Source organism: Myotis daubentonii, chromosome X (genome assembly GCF_963259705.1).
Source record: "Myotis daubentonii chromosome X, mMyoDau2.1, whole genome shotgun sequence".
Taxonomy (NCBI): domain Eukaryota; kingdom Metazoa; phylum Chordata; class Mammalia; order Chiroptera; family Vespertilionidae; genus Myotis; species Myotis daubentonii.
In genome coordinates, this window is record NC_081861.1 from 58680947 (window position 1) to 58698418 (window position 17472).

The window sequence follows — 17472 nt, forward strand, 5'->3', positions numbered from 1 at the left end:
ATTGATTGGTTGCCTTTCATACATGCCACAGGGATCAAACCTACAACCCAGGTACATGCCCTTGACTGGGAATTGAACCCAGGACCCTTCGGTGCACGGGCTAGCACTCTAACCACTGAAAGAGCACACCAGCCAGGGCACCCAGGGGATAATTATTGAACAAATGACAAACCTAAGGAAAAATATTTTTTTTCTTCTGGAACATAAAGTTAAGTTTAGAAAAGCTTCCTTTGATAATCTGAAGATTATTAGGGGTTAAATAATCAAATCCCTTCAATAATTAAAGTTCTATATGATCTTAAAGACCAAAATATCATGTTCTGAAAAACAATATGGGAAGTTATTTGGAGCACAAACTTAAAAACAAAAGAGGCCTCTCTATATGAGGTTACCCATTGGGGAAGCTATCACATTTACTTCGAATCAGCTAAAGCTTCTTTTTTTCAGGTATACATTCCACACCATTAAACACTCCTTTGAAACATTTTCTACACTTGGCTTCCAGCACACCAGTCCCTGACTTTTCTTCTAGCTCACTGGAGGGTCCTTCTAAGTCTTTTGCCAGTTCCTCCCCCTCTCTGCTTTTTAATATTGGCACACTCCAAAGCTCAGTCCTTTGCCACCTTCTCTTTTCCAGCTCTAATAAATGATCTCATCCAATGCTGTGGCTATTCACTAATAACTCCCAAATTAATTTTGCCAATTCCAACTTGCACCTTGAAATCTAGACTTGGATATTTAGCTGACTACTAAGCATCTGCAACTTAACATGGTCACAACAAAACTCCTGATTCCACACTCCTCCACACTGGTTCTTCTTCCAGTATGCCTCCTCTCTGCATCCCAGAATTTACCCAGTTGCTCAGTCAAAAATCCAACAGTCATCCTTTACCCATCTCTTTCCCTCTCCTTACGCCCATTATCAGCAGATCAATATCTTCTCTACCTTTAAAGTGAGTCTGAATTCAATATCTAAACATTTCCTCTTCATCAACCACGCTAATCTAAGACTCTTACCTGGAACACTGTAATAACCTAGCTGGTCTCTCTTTCACCCTAAATCCTCTTCAGTCTAACTTCACATATAAGTTCCATATACTAGTAGGTAAGTCAAATTATGGCTTCCCATTATATATCCATTCTGGGCTATAAGGACTTTCACGAACTATTCTCTGGCTTCCCCTTGTTTCGTTTCTTACCATTCCTATTCCTTAATCACTGTTTTTATCTTACTGGCCTATTATTCTTCAAACAGGCCAAGAAAGTTAATATTTTTAAGCCTTTTCACTTGCCTTTACCACTGCCCAGAATGCTTACCCCAAATATTCACTTGGCTCATACACATTTCATTAGGGCCTCTGCATATGTCACTTCTCAAACAGGCCTTCTCTAACCACCTTATCTAAAATAGCAATCCTCTCAACATTCTGTTTCTATTACCTGCTTTTTCTTTATAGCAACTGATTTTATATATTTATTTACTGTTTTATTGTCTGTCTTCTCCAATGGGATATACTAAATTCCACAAAAGCAAGTACTTTGTAGGTGACAGCTGTTATAATCAGCACACAGAACACCTGGCATACAATATGCTCAGTAAACATGTATTGAATCAAAAAAATAATTGATAAGTGAGATTCTATTCTGAACATTATCCAATAATAGTTTAGGATTTTGCTTTAAAAGAAAAAAGAACCATAAAAATGTGCCCTAAAATAAAAAATCCTACTTGATTTCTCTCAAATGATATGAATTTTATTAAAAGAGAGAGTTATTCAGTAGCACTGAAGCAAAATTTAAAGTAAAATTTCAGCAAGATATTCTAGCTATTACAAAGTTTTTAAAAAGGCTTCAGAATTATTCCTGAAAATAAAGTTGCCTAAACACTTAAAAATGGGGTATATACATATATACACACAAACTAGAGCAGTTTCATGAAATCAAACCCGTAATACGTAGGACTGTCTTGATTATTCCACAATTCTCTCTCCTTCCTTCTCTCATTAAGTTGCTACCAGTGAAAACCAAGGAATCAGCCAACTACTTGTTAACTTGGTGTTGGTGCTATTGCTCACAGTCAGAAAAATGGCAGTATCAATGCAGGTTTCAGAGAGACAGCAGAGTATTTTGCATAAGTATGTCTGTGGCTTAACTGCTACTGTATATTACCTGCTGTCATCCATCAAGGCAGCTTATACTCCACAAGAATGTGAAAAATCCCACCACATAATGGATATATCTCTTTATATATAATTGGTGAAAGATAGAGCCTGATGATTAAATCATTTTTAGCTAGTGCATTAAAGAATCTAGACCCCGAAAAGCAAAGCTAGCCACATCAAAGCTCTCCTGAGCCATGATCAAAGGCCAGACCAAGCACTACCTGAGGATGACAGTGTGTTAGTAAAAAGTATATGGAAACTCAAGGTGAGCCTTTTGGCCTCTCTGGCAACGAGGAAGGAATTTAGTCCAGTATGCTTGGTTTGTTTCTGTCAGCATTCATTTCATGTTGATCATGGAGTTTATGCTGTCTGTCAGGGGACAGAAGAATGACGAATACTACTTCGTATGAAAAGTTTCAAGCCTTGTAAGCCCTCTGAAAATAAATAGTCCAAATACTCATTCCATTTCTTTCCCTGTAGGCACAAAAAGGGGAAGATTACTTATTGAATATTTACTATGCTTATTCTCTACCTTCTCATTCACTAAGTAACAGACAAACCAGAAAGTACCCAAAGTTTAAGGGCTAAACATTCCTTTTGTTATATTGGCAAAAAAAAATCAGCTGTTCAACTGAGTAAGAACTGTGAAATAGAAATGGGTCATCACTCCCACGCTCTAGGAATTTAGTATCTAAACTAGATAACACAGGAATAGACATTATTATATTACTGCCTACATTAAATATGTACACAGCAGAGTTTCTAGAATAATGAGACAACTGTGTTTGGGTTTGTTAAATTAGCCTTATAATAACATTCTGAATATATGCAACTGTACTGTAAAATGAGAAACATGGTCACAACAGCAAGAGTCAAATTACAAATAGTTATATTTTTAGAGAAGACTATAGAGGGTACGTGCCAATAAATTCACATAAATGTCATGGGGATGAATTCAGAAGGTAAACACTTCACTTTGACTTTGTGGAGGAAGTAGACTTAAGATTTGGGATAAAGTGAAAATATAAATTCTTCTGATAAAATGAAGCTGTATGAAATCCCTGAAAATGATAAAATAAATTTATTTACCCGAATGGAGCTCACGTTTACTGTCCTTTCTTCTGGGTATTCCTTAAAAAACAAAAACAAAAAACCATACACACAAAATAAAGAAGTGGGGCCTTTTGAGGATGGAAATATTTAGTTAGCAAAAATTAGCAGAACATTAAGATAGCTCTTCACTGATCTATTTGCTACATTCTATTCCTACCATCACTCTTGGATTCCTTTTGAATAAACACCCACTATAACTTTCCATATTTCTTCCTAAAAGCATAAACAGAAGGAAAATAAAACCAGTGGATAAAGTGAGCACTATTTTGCTAATCTATGGCCTTATTTTTAAAAAATTCTGTGTTTAGCCACTGGGGTGGAAATGAAAGGGATGGGGAGGGGGAGGGAATCTTGAAGAATGAGGAGGAAGTATGGTGAGGCACTCTGTGTACACAGTAGATTCTATAAAGCTCTGTAATTCTTTTATGAAAACTCAGACCTAAGTGATCCCATTTATTCCCTGGCCTTAACTATCACCTACTGTATTTCACTGAAAAGCCATCAATTCTAACAAGCAATATATTTTATACATTACTAAGAAAAAACTGCCTATTAAACTATATATAACACAATTTTCTCAACACTTAGAATTTTTTATTTTATAAAGATTATAAGAGTTCTAGATATAGGCAGATTTTGATCATATATCATTTTTATAAACATGAAATGATAAATATATATAAAATTAAGTGGCAAAAGTATTTCTAAAACTTGACATTCAGAGTCCAACTCTTCTCAATCACTTTATATGCAAGAGTTGTGGATATCTAAGTTTGTTCACACAATAGCACCCTCTGTGCCACAGTGCTGATGATGCAACATTTCTTAAAAGAACTAAAAGCTACCAGTACCCAGGATTCCAGTTACATAAAGCTACGCAAGTTTTGGCTCCTGTTTCAAGAAAAGTCTATAACGTGTTTCACTGCTTTCCTCCCCTCTTCCTCCAAGTCATTTGTTTTTTGTGACTTAAAACAGTGTTTCCATAGTCTCCAATTTTCCCCTCAAGCTGCTGCCTTCCATTCTGCAAGGTCTGATTCTGGCAGTCTGCCTGTACACACTCCAAAACAGCAAATGACAACTATATCATGATTGCTGCATGGTTGACATCAATCAGAAGAAGCATCCTGATCTCTAAGAAGTGAAAAAGTATGTTTTTGAAACTGATAACATATAATCCATCCTAATGAATTCCATATTTATTTCTCTAGTTCCAAGCCCCTATTTCAAATAGCCTACTTAACACTTCTTAGATATCTCACAGGCATCTTAGGTAGGTCAAAACGGAACTTGATTCTCAACTTGCCCTTCCCCGAAACCAAATAACCGCTCCTCTTCTCTAATGAGTATTCCTCTTATTAACAAACTAGTGACCTGGTGCATGAAATTTGTACAGGGAGGGGAGGTTCCCTCAGCCCGGCCTGCACCCTCTCCAATCCGGGACCCCTCAGGGGACGTCAGACTGCCGATTTAGTCCCTCTCACAATCCAGGACCGCTGGCTCCTAACTGCTCACCTGCCTGCCTGCCTGATTGCCCCAACCACTCTGCTTGCTGGCCTGATCGCCCCCAACTACCCCCCTTTCTGGCCTGATCACCCCTAACTGCCCCCCCACCACCTGATTGCCCCCAACTGCCCCCCACCAGCCTGCTCGCCCCCAACTGCCCCACCTGCCAGCCTGCTTGCCCACAACTGCACCTCTGCCAACCTGATCACCCCCAACTGCCCCTCTGTGCTGGCCTGATCACCCCTAACTGCCCCCCCCGGCTGCCTGATCGCCCCCAAGTGCCCCTCCCTGCTGGCCTGATCGCCAATTGCCCTCCCCTGCTGGCCTGCTTGCCCCCAACTGCCCCCCACGCCGGCCTGTTCAACCCCAACTGCCCCCCCCCTTGCTTGCCTGCTTACCCCCAACTGCCATCCCCTGCTGGCCTGCTCGCCCCAAATGCCTCCCCCGCCTTGCTGGCCTGATCGTTCCCAACTGCCCTCCCTTGCTGGCCTGATCACCCCTAACCGCCTCTGCCTTGGCCCCGCCACCATGGCTTTGTCCAGAATGTCTGGAAGGTCTCCCAGTCTAATTATCATATTACCCTTTTATTAGTATAGATGGAGCCACCATCAACCCAGATGCTCAATTCAAAAAACTCAAAAGTCCTTTTTTCCCCCCTCACTCCCACTTCTATGAAGTTATCAAATGCTGTCATTCTACCTCTGCAATATATCTCAAATCAGTCTGCTTCTCTTCATTCCACTATCACTATTAGTATCTCTTGTCTAGACTCCAATAGCCTCCCAGTTGGTGCCTCCACTACACTCGAGCCTCCTTTTATAACTCTATCCTCCATGAAAAAGCCAAAGTGATCTCTATTAAAGATCAACTCAGACCATACTACAACCCTATTTAAAAATCTTTCAACTGCTAACATACACTCCTAACAGACCTGTAAGATAAACAGTCCCTGGATTTCTCCAACCTTATTTCATTCCATTCTCCCTCTTGTTCCTTAAACTCTAAATCAAACTGGCCTTCCTTTTTTCCTCGAAACCCTGGGGCCATTTTACTGTTCCCACTACCTGGAATGCTCTTCATCCAGATATTCACATACTGGCTAATTCTCATCTTTTGGAAGAAATCTCAGATCAAATGTCACCTCCTCAAAAAGGCCTTCTTGAACACCCATCCCTGACAACATTCAAGTCACTCTATCACCCCACCCTGCTTATGTCCTACAAAGCTTTTCTCAAAACTTAAAAAAATTATGTCTACTTATTACATTGTTTGCTTATTGTTTCTTCTCATTAGCATATAAACTCCATTGCGGCAGAGATGGTATCTATCTTCCTTAAAATAAGCATTTTATTGATTTCAGAGAGGAAGGGAGAGGGAGAGAGAGATAGAAACATCAATGATGAAAGAGAATTATCAACCGGTTGCCACCTGCACACCCCACACTGGGTATTAAGCCCGCAATCCGGGCATGTGCCCTGACCGGAAACCGAACTGCGAGCACTTAGTTCATAGGTCGATGCTAAACCACTGAGCCATGCCAGCGAGGCAGTATCTGTCTTCTTAATCACTGTATCCCTAGTGCCAGAAGCACAGTGGAAAATAAATAAATAAGTATTAAATGAATAAACAAAGAAACAAATAGCTATTAATTCAAAGGTAATTTATGATTAGAAAGCCTAGAACTTCAGAATTTCCTGAAATGTAGGCTCTAAAAATATTCAAAATATATTTCAACTCAAAAATTGAGCTGCAGCCCAGCTGGTGTGGCTCAATGGTTGAGCCAACTCATGAACCATGAGGTCAGTGGTTCGATTCCCTGTCAGGGCACATGCTGGGGTTGCAGGCTCAATACTCAGTATGGGGCGTGCAGAAGGCAGCTGATCGATGTTTCTCTCTCTCCCTTCCTCTCTAAAATCAATAAAAACCATAAAAAAATCAATACAAACATTAAAAAAAATAGAATCTCATTTAAGAAAAAATGTGAGCTGTTCTCTTTGATTCTGAGAACTGATTGGTCAAATTAAATTCACTGAATTACTTATAAAAATTTGGCTAATTTGAAATATTTACAATGTGATGATACAGTAAAACTGTCAGAATTCAATTATACTAACATGGTACCAGAGATTATTTTTTCCACCTCAAAAGTAAGATACTTAGTGAGCCATTAGCTGGTAATAATCAGGGCTCAAAAAGCACTCTTTTAAAAGAAAGATTGGCATTAAAGCCTTGTTATTTTCAGAAACATACAGAAACATCATCAATTACAAAAATGGGAGTTTCACCTTCTCCTACATGTGCTCTGTGCCACTAGAATTTCTCCTTTCAGAACCAACCTACCTTAAACATTTTAAAAACCATTTTCTGATTTAAAGGAATAGATCAATTCCTAATCACCCAAAACAACTTTGCTTATCTATGTCCAACTTGATATTTACTACTTTAGAGACTGAGTCTTATAAGACACACACACACTCGAAAAGAAAAAAAAGAATTGACTTATGAAAAGCAATTCTGCTCTATCTATGATTCATTACATGCTTTTCCAAATAAGAACTGGATGCAACTGTGTTAAACGGGTATGGAGAAATTGACACCCATTCATTGTTAGCAATAATGTAAATTGGTATAACTTCTACTGAAAGCAATTTGACAATACCTAATAAAATTAAAAAGATATACCCTTTAAAAAAATCCTCACCCAAGGACATTCTTATTTTTTAAAATATGTTTTTATTTATTTTACAGAGAAGGGGATGGAGAGTGCTAGAGAGATAGAAACTTCGATCGGCTGCCTCTTGCATGCCACCTAGGGGGATTGAGCCCACAACTCAGACATGTGCCCTGACTGGGAATTGAACTGGTGACCTCTTGGTTCATAGGTTGATGCTCAACCACTGAGCCTCCCCATCTAGGCAGGATATTCATACTGATTTTAGAGAGAGAGGAAGGTGGGGGGAAGGGATGGAGAGAGAGAGAGAGAGAGAGAGAGAGAGAGAGAGAGAGAGAGAGAGAAAGGAAGAAACAGTGATGTGAGAGAGAATAGAGAACATCGATTGTTTGCCTTCTGTACATGCCCCAACTAGGGATTGAACCCACAACCATTCAGTATACAGGATCAATCTCCAACCAACTAAGCCACACTGGCCAGGACAAAAGATATACCCTTTTAAAAGCAATTCCACTTGGAGCAATTTTATCCAACAGACACAACTACATATGTTTGAAATGATGCATATAGTTTAAGAACATTCACTAAAGTGTAATTTAATAACAAGGTTAAGAAACAACTTAAATGCTCAACTTATAAGTTATATATTTAACTTTTATGTTAGATCCATACAATGAAATACTATAGAGACATCACAAAGAATGAGGAAGCCCTTTATGTACAAATATGAAACAAAAGCCAAGATATTAAATAAAAAATCAAGAAGCAGAAAAGTATAGTATAGTGTTGAAAAATATAATTTACAAAGAAATGTATAATATGATTCTAGAAGGATATTCAAGAAACTGAGAGTGGTTGTTTCTTCATAAAAGTGTCCAGACAAAGACATCACAAGGAAAAATCAATATCCCTGATCCTCCACAAAGTACTGGGAAACCAAATCTGGCAACATGTAAAGGGATCGTTCTCCATAACCACGTGAGATTTATCCCAGGAATGTAGCGTTGGTTAAACATCTGAATATCAATTAATGGAATATACCATGTCAACAGAATAAAAGGCAAAAACCCACATAATCATGTTTGTAGAAGTAGAAAAAGCCTTTCACAAAATCTAACACCCCTTTCATGATAAAAAACATTCAACAAACTAAAACTGGAAGGGTAACCTCATGAAGGCATCCATGGAAACCCCTAACATCATACTGGCAAAATTCTGTTTTCCCCATGATCAAGAAAAAAATAAACCTGTCCATTCTTGTCACTTTTCTTCAACATTCATTGTACCCGAGGCTGTAGGGAATGCAATTAGGCAAGAAAAAAAAAGGCATCCAGATTTTAAAGGAGGAAATAAAATCATCTGTTTGCAGGAAACCCTGAAGAATCCAATGAAAAGCTATAAAGACTAATAAATAAGTTCAACAAAGTTTCAGGATATAAGATCAATATTCACAAGTCAATTAATTGCATTTCTATATAGCAGCAATAAGCAATTGAAAATGAAATTAATAAAAACAATTTCATTTATAATAACATCAAAAATAAAATACTTAGGAGGAGAAACTAAGATGGCGGCATAGGTAAGCACCAGGAAATTGCTGCCTCCCACAACAACTTCAAAAATACAATGAAAAGACAAAACGGACATCATCCAGAACTACAGGAAGGCTGGCTGAGTGGAAATTCTACAACTAGAAGAAAAGAGAAAAGCACACTCAGACTCAGGAGCTGCGGAAGTAGAGTGCAAAGGTACGGAGGCTGGAGCGTGTGCGGAAAGGGGCTGGTACCTGAGGACGCAGCTGTCTTTTTGAATCGGGAGGGAGTCATAAGCTCCCGACTGCTCTGAACTCCGGTTCCGGGAAGTATCTGGGGACCCAGGACTCATGCGGGAAGAAGCTGGACTATCTGGCAGCAGGCAGAACTCTGAACTTGAGGGTGGCTTTCCCTCAGAGGTGCTTGCAGCAATTATCGGGACACTGAGACACATGCGGCCCCTTAGGGCAGGGCTGAGGACCAGCCATAGCTGCTTGCTCCGCCCTTTGATTTCCTGAGACCCTGCCCCACCCAAGCTGCAGCAGAGACTTTTGCATATGAATGTCCTGGCCCTTTGCAACCTGAAAATTACCTAACAAATTGCAGCTGGGCCAGACAGACCCAGAACTTCCAAGAGAAGGCCCAAGGCCCCACAGGAGCTTGCACTGCTTCACAGCTGGGCCTCAGCAGGGCACCTCCAAACTCCAAAAAAGGAAGGGGAATCTACACTTCTCTTCGTAGCTCCTGCTGGGTAACCTCAGGCAAAGGCTAAATTAGCACCTCCTTAGATCCAAGAGCCAGTGTACCCAGTGGTCAGAGGGGGACCATCCAGATTACAACTCCTCAGATCCATAAGGGACACACTCAGGGGGCAGACTCAGTGAACACCAAAGCCCCACTGAAGCAAGTCTTGCCCCAGAAGGGTGTCTTCAGCACAGAAGTTCTCCCACCATAGACACAGCTGATTCTCACTGCCAATTGGCCTGGAGGTCAATTCCTCCCAGTGATCCTACAACAATCAAGGCATAACTACAACAAGACTGTGCACAAAGCCCACAAAGGGGTGCACCAAGAGTTTCTACCTCAGGTAACTGGGGAGGCTGAGCCACTGGGCCCTACAGGACACGTAGCACACAAAACCACTCTACCAACACAGGGAAGCATAAAAAATGCGGAGACAAAGAAACAGGTCACACATGACAGAAATGGAGGAAAGCAAACGACTGGATATAGAGTTCAAAACCACGTATATTATAAGGTTTTTCAAGAATTTTATGGAAACCGCCGATAAATTTAGTGAGACCCTGGAGGATATGAAAAAAGACTAACTAGAAATTAAGCATACACTGACTGAAATAAAGAATAATATACAGAGATCCAACAGCAGACAAGAGGATCCGAAGAATCAAGTCAAAGATTTGAAATACGAAGAAACAAAAAAGACCCAACCGAAAAAGAAAAAAGAAAAAAGATTCCAAAAATATGAAGATAGTGTAAGGAGCCTCTGGGACAACTTCAAGCGTACCAACATCAGAATTATAGGGGTACCAGAAGAAGAGAGAGGGCAAGATATTGAAAACCTATTTGAAGAAATAATGACAGAAAACTTCCCCTACCTGGTGAAAGAAATAGACTTACAAGTCCAGGAAGCGCAGAGAACCTCAAACAAAAGGAATCCAAAGAGGACCACACCAAGACACATCATAATTAAAATGCCAAGAGCAAAAGACAAAGAGAGAATCCTAAAAGCAGCAAGAGAAAGACAGTCAGTTACCTACAAGGGAGTACCCATATGACTGTCAGCTGATTTCTCAACAGAAACCATGCAGGCCAGAAGAGAGTGGCAAGAAATATTCAAAGTGATGAATAGCAAGAACCTACAACCAAGATTACTTTATCCAGCAAAGCTATCATTCAGAATAGAAGGTCAGGTAAAGAGCTTCACAGATAAGAAAAAGCTAAAGGAGTTCATCACCACCAAGCCAGCATTATATGAAATGCTGAAAGGTATTCTTTAAGAAGAGGAAGAAGAAAAAGGAACTCTTACCATTTGCCACAGCATGGATGGAACTGGAGAGCGAATAAATACCACATGATCTCACTCATTTGTGGAATATAATGAACAACTTAAACTGATGAACAAGGACTGATCCAGAGACGGAGAGGCATTTATTGGACTGTCGGGCCTTGGAGGGAAGGTAGGGGTGGGTGGGGGTAAAGGGGAAAGATCAACCAAAGGACTTATATGCAAGCATATAGGCCTAACCAATGGACACGGACAACGGGGGGGTGAGGGCATGAGCGGGGGGCGGGGGAGAGGGCAATGTGGGGATAAGGACACATATGGAATATCTTAATAAAAAATATATTTAAAAAAAATACTTAGGAATCCAAAAGTAAAACATAAAGTGAAAACTATAAAAAAACTAAAGAGGACCTAAATAAATGGAAAGACATAATATGTTCATAGATTAGAAGATATAACATCGTTAAGATGGCAACAGTATAACAAACTGATCTACAGAGCTTAGCACAATATCCAAAATGTAGCTGGTACTCAAAAAAAGAATGATTAAACATGTTTTGCAATTCAGACACAATAAATGTATGGCATTTTCTATTTCTGCCATTATGGTATTCTCTATAAATCTAAAAATCTTTTAACTATCCTTACCTTTAGCAAAAAGGAAATGGCATAACTCAATAGAGCAGGGTGATGGACTAAATTTAAACTGGTTTTATACTTTGCTACTCCAATCATTTTAAAGGCTTCGGGATCAAAATACGATCCTTTCTGGAAGGGTTTGGATGTCCACAGGCAACCAACCATGGCTGTCAAATAGTGATTATATTCTTGATAGGTCTTGCTGCTGAATATGAACTCTGATTTTTTCTGTTGGGAAAGAAAAAAAAAGTGTCATCATCACCTATTCTCCCTTCCCTTCTTATTCCCAGCAGATCATATACCAGTATATCTACACTCAATTTTTAAAATATGGTGACAACAGAGGTTTATCATCCATACCTTTAGTATCAACTCATTTTTCTTTGCAGCTGTCAAATTATTTCGGTATCTAAAAGGATGAACAAATGGAATGAAATGCTTAACATTAAATGCCTTTGAAATGTAAACATACAACTGCACATTTAAAAAAATCTTTTTTAATATATATTTTTATTAATTTCAGAGAGGAAGAGAGTGGGAGAGAGAGAGAGAGACACCAATTATGAGAGAGAATCATCGATTGGCTGCCTGAGCACACCCTGCACTGGGGGATCGAGCCCACAACCTGGGCATGTTCCCTGACCAGGAATTGAGCCTCATGGTTCGTAGATTGAAGCTCAATCACTGTGCCACACCAGTGGGGCAAAAGTATACATTTTAGATATGCAGATGCGCACATACACAAATATCCAGCTATCTAGTTAAGGTTTTAAATCCTTTATGGCACATTCTCCTCAAGGAATAAAAATCAGAGGCTCATATATTGAGCTGTAGATTTAAGATATGCACTTTGACTGTATGTAAATTATGCTTCAATAAAAAGGAAAAAATAAAGAAAATGCTTTTAATGTTTCACTATTAAAAATAGAGACTCAAAAGCAGTCAGTTACTAATACAGAACCTATTTTATTAATGTGGAAAAAAGGTGCAGATAGATAAAGGGTAAACTTAAAATGTAATCTTTTCCTTTGAGCCTGAGAACTATTATCTAATTAGTCTTTAAACATTTTAACCTTGGCATAGTCCTGCAAGTTATACCAAGAGTCTACGCTTAAGGACTAAAAAGAGAAATTTCAGTCCATAAGTGAAAGAATTAGAGGGGATCAGAAATAATACTTACAGTTTCATATAACTGGCAACAGATCCCCTAACCTCCCAGAAAAATGTTCTTTTCACCAGAGAAACTATGTAGACCTAAACCAGTTGTCAGCAAATAACTACTTTTTCTCTAAGCCACAGCAATAAGAATTAACAATGCTGAGTGCAGCAGTACCACTGCATAAAATATGTTAGTATAAATTTTAAAAATCTATACTCCCAGTAACATTTAAATAAAACACACAATTAAAATGGCCTCATACCACAAGGTCATTTCCAAAAGAAAGCCATGTTTCCTATTTCATGGGCCCTGGCATAAAATGGATAATAATTTTATTGTTTTCATATTTTACAAATTATATATAATAAATTTATTATATAGTATATTAATAAATTATAACTTATTGTATAATTGAAAAATGAAGATAAAATTATAATTTACTAATTCATAAAACAGTAAAAAGGCCTTGTACCTGTGCATAATGTAACAGAGCTGGTTTAGGATACTGGAATCCAGACTGAGGAGTGCAAGATAGAAGATCCCAGGAGGAAACAACACCACTAATGGAAGGTTATAATTTATATATATGTCACACACCTTTTGGAGAGAATATAACATCAGTATATAGATTATCCCCCAGAACCCTCAACCAAGTTCATCCAAAGAATCATCAGTAGAGAATAAGCAATAATATACCATCAAGTTGGGGCGTTCCTGATCCATCAATAGAATAGGTAGCCTCAAGCCTGCTTAAAAATGTACCTCACCAAACATTGACCATTATCATAGAGGATTATATTCAGAAGATCATTAAAATCTTTCTCTTTTTCTAGGGACAGATCTCAGAGTTGGTGAGAAAGGAAGCATTTCTTTCTCCTTAAGTTCCATGAATACTGACTTATCCATATATTAGCTAGCTGTCAACCTAGAAAACAAAGGAATATGCTTCTAAGCAAATTTAATACAAGACAGCGAGGTGTTGGGGAAGGGAAGAAGCCAGGAAAACAAATAGTGACTACTTCCTGAATAATAGTTCTGTCCAGGTGACATAAACAATACAAGAGCACCAGAATCATAGGTGCTGGGAGAAATAAAGCTGTTGAAAGATGGGAGCAAAGAGCTGAAGAAACAAGAAGGTACTTTCAATTTTTGCCAAGGGTTGGGACGTATAAAGGATGAGCAAAGAGTGATGCTAGAGACAGACTTCTGTCTAAGGCCAGCATTATTCAGGAGAATGTCTAATAAAGTGGTACCTGGAATTTTCAAAAAAAGCATTTGTTTTTCCATTTTGTTTTATGAAAGTCACTTATTCATGTGAGAATATAATCATTAACTTTAAAATATATAGCTTATTTAACTATGCTAACAAGGTCATAGTCCAACTTAATGATTATAAATAAAATTGAAATAACAGGTGATTAAAGCAGAAAGCCATCACAAAAATCTAAATAGGGTAAATAGGATGTGTACCACCTTCTCATAGAAATCCAAAACAAAGTGCAGCAAGAAAGTACTGTTGCTTTCCAAGCGCAATGCATTAGTGGACAGCCACCCTACATAGTGAATTAGTTCAAACACAGACTGCATGGATCCACTGAAAGTTGTCTCTCTGCAATAAGAAAACACGACAATCAGATACATATTAGCAAAATTCCTCACAATTTCCAAGCTAAAGCTGAATAAATATAGCAAAAGTTGTTAGGTATTTCAGAAAATGATCTGTGTTCTAATGTATAATTCACTTTTTTATAACCACAGTGATTAACCATAAAACTACACAGCACTCTAGGAAACCATTAAGATCAATTCATATAATAGCCTCAGCAATCACTCTACTAGTAAATATCAGAGAAATAAAGGATTAAGTTCCAAACAGACTTTAGATAATAACCAAAGTAGTTAATATCTATTGTCCAGGGATCACAGCAGTCAGCAAATTAGTTTCAAAGCACACAAATCAAAACCCAGTTTTGTCTGAATTCCTGAGCTAAAATGCTGTTAAAAATATTTCACTTTAGCCCTAACTGGTTTGGCTCAGTGGATAGAGCCTCAGCCTGCAGACTGAAAGGTCCCAGGTTCAATTCCAGTCAAGGGCATGTATCTTGGTTGTGGGCACATTCCCATTAGGAGGTGTACAGGAGGCAGCTGATCAATGTTTCTCTCCCATCAATGTTTCTAACTCTCTATTCCTCTCCCTTCCTCTCTAAAAAAATCAATAAAATATATTAAAAAATATTTCACTTTAACTGGAATCTAATTCATTCCTAAAACAGAATTAGTAAAATTTTTGGCATTTTTTCATTCTTTTAGTAAAAAAACATTTTTGCATATTTTACATTCTTCCAAAATCATTGAACTGTATCTCTTTAAATCATGGGTATAATTGGTTCAATTCATCCATCTACTTACCTCTGTCCTTCAATCTACTGTTGAGCAGATTAGGAAAAAATCTAGGAATGTGATTTTATAGCTTTACCCTCTGATCCAGGTAGTCAACAATGGTTATACACATGGAAAAAGGAATAGTATATAGTCTTTGAACTTGAGAGATGATAATGACTCTACCATTTCCCACCATTATGATAGTTCATTGCCAGAAAAAGCAAGGAAAGATTAGGAAACCACCCAAATAAGCGGGAATTCAAGTGTCCATCAGTAGATGCGTGGATAAAAAAAGTTATGTTACATTTACATAATGAAATATTACTCTGTCATAAAAAAGAAGAAAATTTTACCCTTTGTGACAGCGTAGATGGACCTGGAAAACATTATGTTACGTGAAATAAGCCAGTCAGAGAAAGACAAGTACCACATGATTTCACTCATATGTGGAATTTAATGAACAAACTGAGCTACCGAGCAAAATAAAGACAGACTCATATATAGAGAGCAGGCAGACAGGTCTGGTGGGGAGGGTGGTATTGGTGGGGTGGGGTGCAGGGTTTGAGCAAAAAAGGAAAAACAGAGAATTCATGGACATGGGCAACAGTGTGGTGATTGCCAGGGAAGGGGAAGGAGGAAAAGGATGGAGGTGGAAGAGGACATAGAGGGGATAAATTGTGATTGGGGGGGAAAAACAACGAATAAGCGGGCATCCATGTAGTCAGTCAGCCATTTGGAAAACTATTTTAACTATGATTTTTGGCAGCACTTGGTAAATGCAGGTGAAATAAATTTGAACAATGGAGATTGCTTAGAAAAGCATCCTTCAAAGTGTATCTCCACAGGACACTGCTGGCATTTCAGATGAAACAATTTCATGTTAGGGACTATATCCTACTCCCCAACCACTGCAGCTTGTTTAATATCCCTGGCTCCTATGTACTAATGATGGGAACACCCTCTTTCCAGTCACTGTGCCAACCAACAATGCCCCCCCCAGGAGAACATTGCTGAGAATGTTTTCCTACCTTTTGTTCCTCATGATTCACAACTACAATTTACTCCCTTTTTGATAGTCATATGGCATATGGTCATATGATGGAGACATGGCATTATACCCATACCTCCCAAATAGCAGGAATTACTGAAAACTTATAAGAGCTATATTATATAATGACAAGTAGTATTACAACTAGCAAAGGTATCTACATTTTTTAAAATATATATTTTTATTATTTTAAAAAATATATATTTTTATTGATTTCAAAGAGGAAAGGAGAGGTATAGAGAAAAAGAAACATCAATGAGAATCATTGATCGGCTGCCTCCTGCACGCCCCCTTCTAGGGGTCAAGACCACAACCTGGCAAGTGCCCTGACTGGAAATCAAACCAGTGATCTCCTGGTTTATAGGTTGACACTCAATCACTGAGCCACGCCAGCTGGGCATAATCTACATTTATGTCCACTTACTTGTTTTAAGAATTTTAGAAATCAGAGCTCCTTTTTAAATGCCTTCCCAAAATGTACGACACTAATTTAAAAAGGATCCTAGTATTGGGGAAAGAAAATGTAGAAATTGTAAAGTACCGAAATGAGGATGCCTAAAACTTACCCTGCAAGTTGGCCAAAGATTATAGATGCAAACATACTATTCTTAATAGAATTGAGGTGTTCAAAAAGGTTAAGCATTTAAATGAAATTTCTTAATGATAGTGGTTCTCAAACTTTAGCTTGCACCAAAATTGCTAGAAGCATTTGTTAAAGAAGCATTTGTTAAACACACAGACTACTGGATCCTCCCTCCAGGGTTTATGTTAGCAGGTCTAGGGTAGAGCCTGAGAATTTGAATCTCTAACAAGTTGCCAAGTGATGCTGATGGTGCTGGTCCAGGGACCACACTTTGAGAAGCACAGCTTTACTACCCACAAATGCTCTATTTCCTTCCAAAAGTGATACATGATATATGGAAGCATTGCAGTAATAAATATGAAGAATTAAAAACAATTTCCCCAAGCTACTGCCAAGGAGCTTCTCTTTTTTATTCTACTATCAGAATGGGAGATCACTATAAGAATAGGGACATACAAAAAAATAGGTCTGGGCTATCTTTTAATTAAGCTAATCACCAGCTATTTGCAACTGAAGCTGAGGGACCCTGATCTGATAAAGAATGTGACTGATAATATAGGGAATTTGAACACTGATTAGATATTTTAAAATATTAAGAATTACAGTGGGGCCTTGACTTAAGAGTTTAATTCGTTCCGTGATGGAGCTCGTAAC

General features: G+C 38.4%; 1 protein-coding gene across 1 annotated transcript in view; it reads right to left on the bottom strand.

Annotated features, from left to right (window-relative positions):
• Positions 1-1465: 1465 nt before the first annotated feature.
• The window catches only part of CENPI (centromere protein I), a 78014-nt gene continuing 62007 nt past the window's right edge, over positions 1466-17472 (bottom strand). Inside the window, exons 16-21 of the mRNA XM_059680145.1 lie at positions 14279-14414; positions 13278-13402; positions 12007-12055; positions 11656-11874; positions 3252-3293; positions 1466-2636 (exon numbers count right to left, since the gene is read on the bottom strand). Coding sequence (XP_059536128.1) covers positions 2535-2636; positions 3252-3293; positions 11656-11874; positions 12007-12055; positions 13278-13402; positions 14279-14414 — 673 coding nt within the window. The 3' untranslated portion in view covers positions 1466-2534. The remainder of the gene's footprint in view (positions 2637-3251; positions 3294-11655; positions 11875-12006; positions 12056-13277; positions 13403-14278; positions 14415-17472) is intronic.